This window comes from Phoxinus phoxinus (genome assembly GCF_949152265.1).
Source record: "Phoxinus phoxinus genome assembly, chromosome: 8".
Classification (NCBI taxonomy): Eukaryota; Metazoa; Chordata; class Actinopteri; order Cypriniformes; family Leuciscidae; genus Phoxinus; species Phoxinus phoxinus.
Window position 1 is genome coordinate 24,523,879 of NC_136883.1, and position 15,805 is coordinate 24,539,683.

Sequence of the window (15,805 nt, forward strand, 5' to 3'; positions counted from 1 at the left end):
ATGGACCCAAAAAATATGTATACATTTATGTTGCCCTCAAAACTGATAGATATTAAAAATCTGAGACCAATGACACTAGAACTTTTCTCATAACTAAATTCACTTTTCTGAGCCATTATTTGCAGTAACTTAACCAACTGGTCTCACAAGTCATTGTTAGTGGATAGCCTATATGGCGCTAGTTCAGTTGTCCATCATATTAACTATGCACAGACAGAAAGTGTCCAAATACCCCATTTTGAACAGTATATAATAAATTATTGGAAACCTAACACTACTATTTTGTCAAACGTTTCTTGAAAAGTGTTTGTGCCATTTTTCTTTAAAAAATGCTGCTTGGTTTGAAATTGTGTTAGTAATACAATGGCATTCAGACATTAATATAGTTTTTTTGAAAAGTTTGAATGAGTTTGAATGATTGAATCTAATGCTGTTCATGGTGGAATTAAGCCTATGCAAATTTAATGGAATAATATAAAAACATAAATATAATGTAAAATTAATTAAGTCACGCGTATATCTCTCAATTTCACATCTAAACCAAAAATTATTCTAGAACTTTTCCCAGAACTAAATTGTCACTTTTCTGAGACATTTTTAGCAATTAATTTTAACCAACCGGTTTAAAAGTCATTGTTAGTGGATCCTCAAATTCACCCAGTTGTACATCACATTAACAATGATTATCTGGCTGTGCAAAATGAATGGAAAATGTTCATATGCAGTACCTCATTTTTAACAGTATATATTTTATTATTGTTTGAAACCTAATATTTTGTCACATGTTTCTTTAAAATTGTTTTCACCTTAAAATAAATAATGCTTGGTTTGATATTTTGTCAAGTAATACAATGACATTCAGACATTTTTTAAGTGTGGATGTTAAGTGTTCAAACACATTTTAGTGCCATTGAATTCAAATTATCATTATCATTTAATTTCCCCATGAGCTAATTTATTTTCTACTTAATATTTATTATAATACTTGCATGTTAATTTATACAGTAATTGCATATATGAATAATGTGTTCTTGATTGTTTAGGCGTATGTAGATATTAATGTTTTTTTAAGGGTGACAGTCTTTTCCTTTAAACCTCATTACATCTTGTGCTTCTTAACATTTCATCTTTTAGCCTTAAACACACTCAAATAACTCTGACACATTTGGCAGGGCTGATATTTGGGGGACATATAAAAACTGATCTGTAAAGATCAGCCTCGGACTGGTAGTGCATATACTGCAAGTATGGAGACTGTAGATTGCTTTTATAACAAGAAAAGGTTAAAGACATGAGATGCCTTGACATTTAGAAAAGAGATTGTGTTTTATTTCCATGAACTTTGCATTGCAAAATGTGGATATTAATGCATTTCTTGATTAAGTTCTACAGTATTAGTGTGTGAGAATGTGCATGTATGTAGGCCTACACCAAAATCTTGTTCGGGTTCCAACCCAGTGTTTCCAGTAGTGAACTCACAGAGTGTGTGTTTTTGTGAGAGCTCTTTTGATGTTTCACTCAGCCGCAGGGTAGCGTGTGTGCGCTTGTGTGTCGAGCGTATCGGAGCAAAGGGTGAGTGGGAGGGTTTGCTTAATCCCGATTCAAAAGCCTGTCAGCTGTCTCAGTTTGGTCATCAGTTTGAGCTTGTTAGCGATTGATGCTAACACCTATCGCCCATATTAATACCCATCACACGCTCACTTTGTATGCAAAGCCAGACAAGTCACACACAATCAGCACCAAATGCCTGTCAGAGTCATTACTCACAGAGTTCCCGACAAAAACCGGAGCGAGTCTGATTGAATTTCTGTCACCTCCCTGTGCTGTTACAAACCTTGGGCGGTAGGATGATATTATGACAATTGCAGGCAGGCAGACAGGCTATGTCTGGGTTATGTCAATGTCTCATTTTTCTCTTTCATTCTTTAGGCGCTTCAGACGGCAAGACGTCCGCCATGGCAACGCGGTTCAGCAGTGCAATGGGCTTCAGCTTAGTGGTATGTTCTGGCCATAGCCTGATCAATGGAGTCTTAGATGCTTTATAAGGAAAAATGAGGCGGATGAGATCTGTGGAAGTTGAAGAGGTCACAGTACAGTTGATGAGAGTCTCTATCTCTTAATGCACATATGGCGCTTTTACTTTAGCAGACGGACATCAGTATATTACAGTAGAGTGTAACAGTGACCGCTCAGTTTTTATGCTGACTTATCCCGGAAGTAATTTCCCCATTCTTTTTTTCTCCATAGCCATTTCAGCTTGAATCAAACTAACATCTAACATAAGCTCTGATATGATATTAAACATTACAAGATTCAATTAGAAGCAAAAATGTATTGAAAATGTGAAATTAACTATAAGGTCTAAAATGATAATGGAAATGTAATGGAATCCAATCAAAACAAATAATTAATATTATGTATATAACTACACATATATAATGATTTTGTTATAGTTAACCATTTTATATTATAAGCACAACATGTTTTATATTTTTTTGGTAGAGAAATATTTAGAAACTCTACCGTTCAAACATTTTGGGTACCTTTTTTTTTCTTTTCAAAGAAAGTAACGCTTTTATTCAGCAAAGGACACATTAAATGGATCAAACGTGACAGTCAGACATCTGTTCACAAGATGCTTGAATATTCAGATTGTGTCCTGCAGGAGTCATGCAGCAGCCATGAGCACAATATATGGATGGTCACAATTACCTTCCTTCTTTTTTATTATTCTGTGACAGAAACAGGCTTCCATGGTTTACAGGTTAATATCAAGAATTTGAGTTGCAAGATGTTGAATGTGTTCAGTGGTGAAAATATCTTCATATAATAAATTTATTGGAATAGGCTGTGTTCAGTATGTGGGTGTGTGTGTGTTACAGAAGAACAAAGCATCTCAGAAAAGCTGGTATACGGTGTGGAGAACAACAGTACCCTACTGGAATGCAGACCACGATCACTGCAGGCGTCTGTAATGTGGTACATTCAACATGGCGTGGACATGGAGGAGGTACAAACACGCATCTACAAGTGGACATACTGTAGGCTTGTATTATTCTTGTGTAAAACCTATTATATTATATTAACATGACATAATACTATCACAATCCATACCCCTAAAAGAGAATGCATTTCATATTATAAATATATCTATATAATATATGTATTTATTCAAATTATGAACAGATATTAGCATACACATCTGTCTCCAAAACATGTCTAAGTAAACAACTTCTGAATGCAATAAGTCAGATTTTACTTCACACATGCAGCCTACATTTAAACATGCCGAGTTTATTTGGATGATATTGAGGTATAGCTCACATGGTCGGGCTCAGAAATTATTTCATCATAAGGAATGGTCTGAACCCCTGGTGAGAGATGGCTGTTAAATATAGATTAAAGCTTCATTGTACTATTCTGACCAAAGGGAGGCTGGGTAATATAGCCTCCAGTGATTCATCTTAAATGGGAAAGAATAATGACATCGGCTATGTCACTGACCATCTGTCTGCTAAGACATCTTTCAATAATGGCACATGTATTAGTAGTATTAGCAAAAGTGAGCATCACTATTAATATTGCTCTCACTCATTAGAACAGATAACTGAATGTATTATATTTTGTTAATAATTATACCTCAAATCATGTGGGTTGAGAAGTGTATTGCTACTCTTCAAACCAAATCAGACTTATGATTTCTGATGGGCAAATTATACTGTATATCAGGGGAAGGATATCATATAGTCTTGTATTAAAGTGCCTCTATTATGCTATATTTAATGGTTCCTAATTTTGTTTTGGCGATCTCCCACAATAGTTACTTGAATTCAAGGTCAAAAACACTTTAATTTTCTCATAATATACATTGCACACAACCTCATTTCTTAACTTAAAGAGTCTGAAAACGGTTCATTCGAAGATTCATTCTCTAAAACCCCCTTTTCCGCCAGCCAAGCTCTGATTGGTCAGACGGCCCAGTTCGTTGTTCTGCTGCTTACAGTGCGTGTCAGAAACAAAACGTACTCGGTTACTAACGTAACCTCGGTTCTCTCTAGGAGAGGGAACGAGTACTGCGTCGAAAGAACGCTACGGGAAAGATATTTCTTTGTCGAGATTGAAGCCTAAAATTAATCCTTAATTTTGTAATATTGTAAAACGCTTTTCTGAAGCATACAACCTAGGCGGAGCAATACAGCTCACCCATTGGCTGCTCTGCCAGAAAAGCACAGCCTATGCGAGGCCAGGACGCTGACCAATGAGGGCGCTTCGCGCCCTTCTGCGTCACCTCCCGCCCAAACAGGCGTGGCCTAGGCCTATAAATACGAGCATAGCTGTCTAACACACTGATTTTCGTCAATGAAGCGACGCAGCGTGGGCACGCACGGCCATGAGACGCAGTACTCGTTCCCTCTCCTAGAGAGAACCGAGGTTACGTTAGTAACCGAGTACGTTCTCTTACGTAGAGTTCTCTCGTACTGCGTCGAAAGAACGCTACGGGAACCCTATGTAAACCGCCGTGCGTGCTCTTGGACCGACACAGACACCTAAGGGCGCGCGCGCCCTGGTATACAAGTGCCTACCCCAAGAAGTATAGGGAGAGCGGCTAAAATAGCATCATCCCTTTATAGTAGTGCCTCTTAAGGCATAATAGCATATATATGTAAATATATAGATATATATGAGGGGTAATAGCATGCTCATGGGACACATTGTCAGTGAGTGATGCTTAAACATTGAAGTGACCTGGGCCGCAGCGCGGGGCAGGAACACTTATACATATTAAACATTGAAGTGACCTGGGCCGCAGCGCGGGGCAGGAACACTTATACATATTAAACATTGAAGTGACCTGGGCCGCAGCGCGGGGCAGGAACACTTATACATAGTCTTCTAGACCGAGAGCAGTTTAGCCTGCAACGCAGGAACCTCTAGGTTATAGAACCTAATAAATGTAGACGGGGAGGCCCAGCCTGCCGCCATACAGATATCTTGTAACGAGATTCCGCTATACCAAGCCCATGAAGAGGCCATGCCTCTCGTGGAATGTGCTCTGATGCCCAAAGGGCATTCCAAACCTCTAGATGCGTAGGCTAGCGCAATGGCGTCCACTACCCATCGAGACAGACTCTGTTTCGTTGCGGCTCGCCCTTTGGAGCGCCCGCTGAACGAAACAAAGAGCTGCTCCGTCTGTCGAAAAACAGCGGAGCGGGACACGTAAGCTCTTAATGCCCTGACCGGGCAAAGGGAGCTATTTCCGTCCTCTGAGGCCGGCAGGGCCGACGGAGATGACCTGAGCCCTGAACGGTGTGTTGAGGGACTTAGGCACGTACCCATGCTTCGGTTTCAATACGACTACAGAGTCGTTTGGCCCGAACTCCATACAAGAAGCTCTCACTGAGAGCGCTTGCAAGTCTCCCACACGCTTCACTGAAGCGAGAGCCAAAAGAAACACGGTCTTGAAAGACAGGTGTTTCATGTCAACTGAGTGAATAGGCTCGAAAGGGGCCCCTTTCATAGCGTTCAACACTGTAGAAAGGTCCCAAACGGGGACTGAAGGAGGCCTTGGAGGGTTTAACCTCCTGGCGCCTCTAAGGAAGCGGACCACCAGGTCGTTCCTGCCTAGTGAATGGCCAAGCGTTGGATTAACGAACGCTGATATGGCAGCCACATAGACTTTGAGCGTGGATGGGGTTCTTCCCTTATCCAATAGCTCTTGCAAGAAGGAGAGAGTCTCCGGTTCTCCACACTGAAGTGGTGACAGACCTTGATCTGAACACCATCCAGAGAACACCGACCATTTGGAAGCGTAGAGTCGTCTAGTAGACGGAGCCCTAGCTTGTTCGATCGTGTCTAACACTCCTCTTGGGAGGTTAGCGGGTACCCGTTTATGGCCCATACGTGTAGGGACCAAAGCTCGGGGTGAGGATGCAGAATCGAGCCCTTGGCCTGTGAGAGGAGGTCTCTCCTCACTGGAATCGGCCACGGGGCAGTACTTTTCAGTCGCATCAAAGCTGGGAACCAGGTCTGATTCGTCCAGTATGGAGCAACCAGTAGTACTGAGCATCCGCTCTCCTTGATACGCTCCAGCACTTGAGGCAGGAGTGAGACAGGAGGAAAAGCATAGAGCGGACGGCGGGGCCAGACTCTGGCCAGCGCGTTCGTGCTCTTCGAAAAGAATTCTGGGCAGTGAGCGTTTTCCTGGTTTGCAAACAGGTCTATTTCCGCTCTGCCGAACGTTTTCCACAGCAGACGCACTGTCTGTGTGTGTAGGGACCACTCTCCCGTAGGAACGTTGTTCCGTGAGAGTCTGTCCGGGCCTACATTCAAGTGGCCTGGCACGTGCATTGCTCTTAACGAGCGCAGGTTGTGCTGGGCCCACACCAGTATGCGTTCCGCTAACCTGAATAGGTTCCGGGATCTCACGCCACCCTGGCGGTTTATGTAGGCTACTACTGACATGTTGTCCGAGCGGACCAGGACGTGGTGTCCTTTTATCCGGGGACAGAAGCGCCTCAGCGCAAAGTCCACCGCCATCATTTCGAGGCAGTTTATGTGCGGTAGTTTGGCCCGCTCTGCCCACTGGCCAAAGAGCGGTCTGCCGTCGAGCAGTGCTCCCCAGCCTGAGGTGGACGCGTCCGTGGACACCACCTTCAGGCTCGAGGAAGTCCCCAGGCTTACACCTGACCGGTACCAGTCTGACGCTCTCCATGGTGTCAGGGCTGAAATGCATTCCTGAGTGACCTTGAGGCGATAACGACCGTGTAACCATGCTCGGCGCGGTACGCGCGCTCTCAACCAGAACTGTAGTGGGCGCATGCGCAGCAGGCCCAACTGCAGCACTGTTGAGGCTGAGGCCATGAGGCCCAGCATTTTCTGAAATCTCCTGAGTGGCACTATGTGGCCGCTGCGGAAGGATTTCGCCATTTGCAGGGTATTTCGCCTGCGCTGTGATGACAGCTGTGCCGTCATAGACAGTGAGTTCAGATCCAGTCCTAAAAAGGAGATCCTTTGACTGGGAAACAGTGAACTTTTCTCCCAATTGACTCTCAGACCTAAGCACTCGAGGTGATCGAGTATTAGTGTCTTGTGGTGAGCGAGTTCTGACGGCGATTGAGCCAGAATTAGCCAATCGTCCAAATAGTTCAGAATTCGAACGCCTCGGAGTCTCAGGGGTGCCAGCGCCGCGTCCATGCACACTGTAAATGTACGAGGTGCTAGAGACAGGCCGGATGGCAGGACTGTGTACTGATATGCCCGGCCCACGAAGGCGAATCTCAAAAATCGCCTGTGACGTGACGCAATTTGTATGTGAAAATACGCGTCTTTCAGATCTATCGCCATAAACCAGTCTCCTCGGCGAATTTGCGCGAGGATTCTTCTGGTCGTGAGCATTCTGAACTTCCGCTTTGTTAGCGTTTTGTTCAGACGCCTTAGATCTAAAATGGGTCTGAGACCCCCGTCTTTCTTCGGTACCAGGAAATATCTGCTGTACAGACCCCCTTCGCTCTGAGCTTGAGATAAAGGCTCTATGGCCCCTTTGCTCAATAGCTTCGCTATTTCGGCTCGAAGTAGATGTGCTACTTCTGTTTTTACCGTGGTTTCGACTTTTCCCGTGAAACGGGGAGGGCGTCGATGAAACTGTAGCGAATAGCCTCTTTTTATAGTCTCTAGCACCCATTCTGAGACCCCGGGAAGTCTTTCCCATGCATCTGCACGTGTGACTAGGGGTTGAATGTAATCTGGGCCCTGGTCGCGAAATGGCGGCGACACGAGAGCAACCGTGTGCTGTAACATGGACGCCGTGGCGTCTGAGGCGGGGGACATGTTTAACACAGTATGCGTCCCGCGCGCGCTCGACTCTCTGAGTTGAGAGAGAGCACGCGGGGCGAGCCCTACGGGGCTCGTTATGTTTGTGAATAAACGTGGGCGCTTGGTAGCGGGCACATTTATAACACCGGGGACACTGTGTTTGTGAACTGACTGACCGTTCGTTAGTTTCGTTTTTACAGAAACCGCGGAACGTGCAGTATGTAGTGGTTGTGGGCACTGGACAGTGGGCACGCTCACTACATGTAAAGCACAATCGGCATGAGCCGATTTTATGTGTGCAGACCCTGTGTTGTTCAGGGCTGTGCTTGCACGGGTTGAAAAACCGGGCTCTGGTCGCGAAATGGCGGCGACACGAGAGCAGTCGTGTGCTGTAACATGGGCGCCATTGCAGCGTGATGCGGGGGCGCGCTTAATCGAACGGGCAGCCCGCGCGCGCTCAGCTCTCTCAGCTGAAAGAGAGAGCGCGCGGTGCGAGCCCCGTACGGCTCGGCATGTTTGAGAATAAATGTGGGTGCGTGAACGCGGGTACATTTATAGCACTGGGAAGTACTGTCTATTAGAACTGACTGACCGTGCATTGGTTTCGTTTCATAGAAACCGTGTGACATGTAGCTTGTAGTGATTGTGGGCGCTTGAAAACGGGCACGCTCACTACATATAATGCACAATCGAAATGAGTCGATTTATGTGTGCAAGCCCTGTATTGTGTGGGGCTGTGCTTGTGTGTACAAATGGGCACTGGGTCGTGGGCATACAGTTACACACATTACATCATCGGCCGTGGCCGGGACACCGTGTAGCACAGAGAGTACTGTCTATCAGAACCGACTGACCGTGCATTCGTTTCGTTTTTACAGAAACCACGGGACATGCAGTGTGTAGTGATTGTGGGCACTGAAAAGCGGGCACGTTCACTAACTTACATGTGAAGCACAACCGACATGAGTCGATTTTATGTGTGCAAGCCCTGTATTGTGTAGGGCTGTGCTTGTGTGTACGAATGGGCACTAGGTCGTGGGCATTACGGATACACACATTACACCATCGGCCGTGGCCGGGACACCAGAAAATACATTTTCAGATTTACCTGGGGCGTCGTGAAAACGGCGTCTGTGTGCAGGCAAACGGGCATTGATGCCGATTTGGTGACTGCAAAATACACTGGCACGGTCGCGTATGTTGGGACTGTGCGAGCGAGACATTTTAGTGAAATCCGGCCGCGGCGGGATTTTAACACTGTAGCTTTCCTCGAAGCAGAAGTGCGCATCCTGGCTGAAAACGGGGCTTTCCGGGACTCCGCGATTTCTTCGTGAATTCAGGAAGAAAAAGGCGCGGGTCGTGAGGACGGTAACGTACGTTCCTCTGCAGAAAAGCAGCCATCCAGCCGGTAAGCGCATCGATGCTGGTCTTTCTCCGTCGACGCTCCCGAGCGGCGGGGGAGGGGAGATCCTCGGAGCTCGCCCATCCCTCGCTACCCGAAGCGAGGAGAGAATAGCAGTCGTCCTCCACAGACGCGGCTTCACCCTCGTTCATGACGGACGCGGCGGCACTCAGCGGCCCTTGTCCGTCGGTCAGAGAGTCCAGCGAAGCGGGCGGAGAAGCTGGCGGCAGCAGCGGCGAGCACCTCGTGGTGGAGGGAGGTTCCGGGATCCGCTGAGCACGGCGCTTTTTACGGCGCGGCACTGCAGCGGGCGGAAAGATGCAGCTTCAGTAAAGAACGCCAGGCGAGTCCGCAGAGTCACCGTAGGCATCAAATCACAGTGATGGCAGCCGCCATCGACGAGAGCTGAAGCTGCGTGATCATCACCCAGGCAGGAAACACAAGCACGTGGTTCCCGTCGCTGAGCGGGGCTCTACATGAGCCACAGGAGGTGCGAGACATCTTGAAAAAGACGCTCGGCTCTTTTAGTGGTGGAAAAACTGTGTGTCGCTACGGCGAACACACACACAAAACACACACACATAATGTAAAGGATATTCCACGCCGGAGAAGCGCAGCAGGGAACGGCGGCTGAAGGCGGCGAAGACGGCGGCTTCAGGTAAGGGCTCGTCCTGCTGAGGTGCTTGTTTCCAAACGGCTGTGGCGGCTCGAATCCAATCCAACGATGCGTGCAGCTTCGTGAATTTAGAAAAATCAGTGTGTTAGACAGCTATGCTCGTATTTATAGGCCTAGGCCACGCCTGTTTGGGCGGGAGGTGACGCAGAAGGGCGCGAAGCGTCCTCATTGGTCAGCGTCTCTGGCCTCGCATAGGCTGTGCTTTTCTGGCAGAGCAGCCAATGGGTGAGCTGTATTGCTCCGCCTAGGTTGTATGCTTCAGAAAAGCGTTTTACAATATTACAAAATTAAGGATTAATTTTAGGCTTCAATCTCGACAAAGAAATATCTTTCCCGTAGCGTTCTTTCGACGCAGTACGAGAGAACTCTACGTAAGAGAACTCCTATTACCACGAAAAAATCAGAATTTCAGCTCCGGAGGCTTTCTCAGCGCCTGATACACAGTGATACAAACAGCAACGTTGGCGTCGGTTTTTATCAATTCCAGCGCGAGTCCTCATCCTTTTGAAGTTCATGCAAAGTGGATTCGCGGCGCAGAAAACAGCAACATGTCGACAACACAATCCAAACTTAACCAGGCAGGCCTCAGCTACAACTACCGTGTTTGAGTGTGGGTCAAAGTAGGCGTTGCTTGCGGTCAGCCAATGAAGACCATAGCCTGGCATTATGGCAATTTGTTAATTTTTTACATAGATTTGTGCAAAAAGTGAGGCTGAAATTGCTGATGACTCTATTCAGCAGTTCAGAATCGATTCTTTCTTTTAAGAGACGGTACATATATTTGTCGTGCACTTTGATCTTTAAAACTTTGCTGAGGTTTTACGTCCACAAACAGCTATATTACACTCTGCTTGAAACTTAATGTTTGAAAAAGCATAAAAGAGTCAGAGCTTTATCCAAGACTTGGATGTCGGCCCGTCCAAAACACCCTAGCAACCAGCCAGAACACCCTAGCAACCGCACATCAACTCACTTTTAACTGGTGACTAACCGCCAAAATATGCGTCATAAATTCGATAGTGTCCTTTACATAGTGTCTTTCTCCCTCCTTTTCTCAGGTGAAAGGTGATGATCGTGTGATTCACACCCCCCATGGCTTGTTGCTCCTTAAAATAGCGAAGGGAGACGCAGGAGTCTATGTGTGCCAGTCCACGGAGCACGGCTTTGTCCAGACGGTGGTTCGTGTCACTTTGGAGGTGCTGGATGAGAGCAAAGTTGAGGGTATATTGCATAAAGGAGAGGAGGAGGAGGAAGGCGATTCTCTGCACAGACCTCCGCCCTGCCCTTTTCCCAGCCTACCCTCTGCCTCCTCAAAGCACTGGTACAAGGATTTCATGCAGCTGATTGGTTACAGCAACTTCCAGCGGGTGGAGCAGTACTGTGAGAAGGTGTGGTGCGTATCCGACAGGAAGAGGAAGAAACTGAAGGGAATGGCACCCAAATGGCGGTACACACCTGGGGCGGAGCAGCGGGCAAGAGCACGGGCACCTCGACACACACAGTAAAGACTGTTAGATGAGACAAACCATTTAAACGCATGCTGCAGATGATTAAATCTAGACATTTATTATTATTAATATTATTATAAAAAAAAAAAAGAATGACATTTAAAATATTTCTTAGAGTCTTACTGTTGCGTCATTCGATCTGAAAACTCTTACTCAACAGTCAATATGCCAGAGAGTTAAAGGTACACTAAGTAATTTTCTCATAGACTTCATGGATGTGAGCAAGCTAAGGTATAACGCTTGCATCATGTATTACTTTTGTATGCTACATTGCTGTCTCATTAAGTTTTTTTTCTTGTTGATTTACACTGCTCTGCAAAAGTTTAGGGGTCAATATTTATTTTTATTATTTATGCAAGACATTTTTTTTTTCAGCATTGAAGCATTACAATTATCAAAAAGTGACTTAAAGTATTTTACAGTTACAAAAGATGTATATATATTTCAAAATAATACTGTTATTTTTGACATCAAAGATTCCTTGAAAAAAAAAGTTTCCAAAAAAGTGCTGAGCAGCATAATACTTTCAACATTGATAATAATAATAAATGTTTAGCATATAAGAAGGATTTCTTAAGGAACTGTTATTTTAAATTGTAATAATATTTCACAGGTTTTACTGAGTTTTTGGTCAAGTAAATGAAGCCTTGTAAGCATAAGAGACTTCTGTTAAAAAAACAAAACAAAAAACATTAACAAAAATCTTAGCAACCCTAAACGTTTAAACGGTAGTGTATTTCTTTGTTGAAATTCAGTGAATGACATCATGTTATTGGAAATTACATTTTTATTTCAGTTTAATGTTAATATCAGTTGACAGTTTGGTCAAATTATTATTAAAACAATAAATAATAATAATTAAAAAAAATCTCGATTTGTAACACTGGAAAAAAAATGGTTTGAAGTATTGTATTATGGGAAATTTAGTTTTTCAAAGTACTATATACTACACATTTTAGAAATTGTAATGGGTCATCTGGCTTTTCCAAGCATACAGAAAATGAGTAAAACATGCATACTGCATGCATAGTACAGAAGTAGTAAGAGTAGTATGGTAGCATGCTATTCCAAACATACCCATGTAATTACTTGGTGTACCTTTTTAAATAGAAAGAGGAAGATAATGTGTAATTGTTTTGAATATTTGTACAGGGCTCTTTTGTAACATTTCAGTTTCAAAGAAAATACCAAGGTTGCGTCTATGGGAACATGCAATGCTACCTGACTGACTGGGCTGTTAAAAGACAAAGGGTTGAAAGACCCTTTCAGGATCTGGCAAATGACATTTCCTCTTGGACTGCTCTGAACAATGACAAATGTCGGAGTCCAGTTGACCTCTGGTCAACAATGTGAGATTTCCTATGAAGATTTCATGGAATGACTTTTCCACTGTTGACAATCTAAATTCAACAGTTCACGAGTGTCAACCTTGCGCACATACTGAGTATATTTATATGTATTTTAATTATTTTATAAATTATTCTAGTTGGAGTAAGATTTGGTAGTGTTTTTCTAGTGGTTTAAGATGTTCTTCTTTCTCTTTTTAGTTAGTATTTTAAGACATGCAACCATTTTTGCTGCGAACTGCTAAGTTAGAACCAAATTATCATGATTATTCCAATGAGGTCAACCGTTTTGCTGTGTATTGTGATGTTTCAAAGTGTGTAAAATATTTTAATTGTATGTGTTGTGTAATAAATATACTAAATCCTCAAAGGGTTGAGGTATAGCTGGTTAGCATGGCACTGTTAACCCTGTAACTACACCACTGACCAGCTGCTGTTGAATGGGATTACCAACGGACAATTTTCTCCAGGTACCATTGACCTTCTTAGTACTCACACTGCAGTATGATATACGCTACTGTTCAAAAGTCTGGGGTCAGTAAGATTTTTTTATGTTTTTGAAAGATGTCTTATTTTATGACTTTTTTGTGTGCAAAAAATACAGTAAAAACAGTCATTTTATATATTTTAAAATGTAATTAATTCCTGTGACAGCAAAGATGAATTTTCAGTATTATTACTCAAGTCTTGAGTGTCGCATGATCCTTTAGAAATCATTGTACTATGCTGATTTGAAACATCAAGAAACGTTTCATATGATCAATGTTGACAATGTTGTGCTGCTCAATATTTCTGTATATTTTTTTCCAGATTCTTTGAAAGTCAAAATAACAGCATTTCTTTTAAAGGGCCCCTCTAAGTGAATGAAAACATCCTGCAAAGTTTTAAATCTGAAAGTGCACCATATATAAGGTTATTGTCTTTCAAAAGTAAGAGTCGACTCTGAGTCAATGAAAGTAATTTTTTCAAACGAGTCATAAGCCGCTTCGTCGTGACGTCAAGATGAAACATTAGCCCCGCCCACTTATTGCGCGTCCAGACACCAGGGAATCTTAAACCGCCAGCTGATTCCTGTGGACACTGGAAAGCATCATGTCGAGGAGACGCTGCTCTACAATGTGACGGTAAATACTTTTTTTTTCACTGCGCAAGGACAAGCATGTGAAGAATCTGGTTAAAATTAATCTTTACCATGATACTACAGCAGTATAATCCTAAACTTTTCCTGTTACCTTTATTTTACTGACGACTGCTTCTCAAATATCGGAGTTCAATGCAGGATTCGCAAACCGCTTGCTCTTGAAAGACGGTGTTCAACATACTAGTTTTGAGTTTTACATTGTGTAGGTCTCCTGCTAACTCATGTTATCACTGTCTTACTGAAATACTACTTCTAATCAGCTGTGGGCCACTATTACATAAAACTGTGTCTATTAATACAGATTGTCTGTCGTTCTCACTACTTTGAGGAAAGATTAAGCATGGAGCAAGATTTGTTTTACCAATGTTTGTTACATCAGTCATTCACGCTATAGCTCGGCTAATGCATTGCATACATGCACTGTTATTGATACAGTTTCCACGTGTTCACCGCAATATATTAGAAACATACTCTGTAAATAAATTGGTACAAGTAAAATAATCGGTTGATGGACATGCATTTGTTAATGCTAATGGTGATGAATTGAAACATCTCATAATGTACCTCAAATCACTGAAACGTCCTCCTCGAGTCGTCCTTGCGATGGAGGTTCGGGTTGAAGAACTAGTTCTAGTGTTTCATCATCGGACTCGCGCTCGGATTGATATGGTAAAATCGGCGTCATTGTTCGTTACTGTGTTTACTGTGCTATGGTGTTGGAAGCCTCAGGACACGCAGACCTGTTGTTGTTATGGCAATGGGAGTTTTTTTTTTTCGACGCGTGCTGTACGCGGTAAACCAATCACAACAGATTGAGCTGTCTGGCCAATCAGAGCAGAGTAGCTCGCAGAAAGGATGAATTTAGAGAGATTGGCCCTGTCCCAAATGGCACTCTAAGCACTCGCGGTCTTCCTCCGAGTCCTCACTTTCGTGACGTACCTGTAATGCCACTTTAACTGTCGGGAAGAAGTCGGCTGCGGAGTGCACATCAATGCGGGCTCGGCAAAAGTGCGCATCGAGGGCTTAAATCGACCACAGACGGAGCGCTCGCGAGCACCCTTCTGAGAGCTAAAATGATAAATGGGACACCCTATGAAAGTGCATAAGTGTGCCATTTGGGACAGGGCCATTGATTCATTTGGCAAATCGTTTGAGAATCAATGAAAATCTGGTGATGTGCAAATGTATATTATGAGAAAATTAATTTTTTTTACCTTTGATGCATGTAAACCTGTTGTAGGAGACTCCAAAACAACATTAGGAAACTTTAAAATATCATAATAGGGGCCCTTTAAATCGAAAACTTTTGTAACATTATGAATGTTTTTACTGTCACTTTGCTGAATAAAATTCAATAAAATTTCTTTCCACCAGTCTTGACCCCAAACTTTTGAATAGTATTGTATTTCTGTCATGACAACTCTCTGAGAGATTGTAATGGATATGGTAATGTTAATGTATTTGGTCTTGGCGGAATAGATCTGACGCTGCTGCTGAGCAATTATAGAAACTTGCTACTGCCAATACATTCACAGACATTGCTGTGAGCAAATAAGACATGCTGCTGCTGCACATGTAGGATCCATGAAATAACCCCTCTAGCAGATGTATACAGGTGGAGCTGGGGAAGTAGGGTTTCTGAAAGCACCCTGCAAACTGCTATCAGAAAACAATGCCACATATTTGAATGTTGAGCAGCAAGCTCATTGGCTGCTGATACACTAGCAACCAGTCAGCATGCGCTATGTAGATGATAATGTGATCGCTAATAAATTGAGTTACCTGTCAGTCTGCACAATCTAGAGTTTCATGACAGAACTTTGTATGTATTATGTAAATTAAATTATACACATTTTCTTGTTTGATACAAAGTATATCCTGTATGTCTTGCTCAAACTCAGCTAAGGGTATGATGGAAAG

The 15,805-nt window shown here is 43.5% G+C and overlaps 1 protein-coding gene across 2 annotated transcripts in view; it reads left to right on the forward strand.

Moving 5' to 3' along the window:
- The window catches only part of sema3e (sema domain, immunoglobulin domain (Ig), short basic domain, secreted, (semaphorin) 3E), a 62,024-nt gene extending 48,913 nt beyond the window's left edge, over positions 1-13,111 (forward strand). For both annotated transcript variants that reach the window (XM_079620007.1, XM_079620008.1), the window contains exons 15-17: positions 1,930-1,997; positions 2,883-3,010; positions 10,949-13,111. In XM_079620007.1, coding sequence (XP_079476133.1) covers positions 1,930-1,997; positions 2,883-3,010; positions 10,949-11,395 — 643 coding nt within the window. In that variant the 3' untranslated portion in view covers positions 11,396-13,111. The remainder of the gene's footprint in view (positions 1-1,929; positions 1,998-2,882; positions 3,011-10,948) is intronic.
- The last annotated feature ends 2,694 nt before the right edge of the window (positions 13,112-15,805 follow it).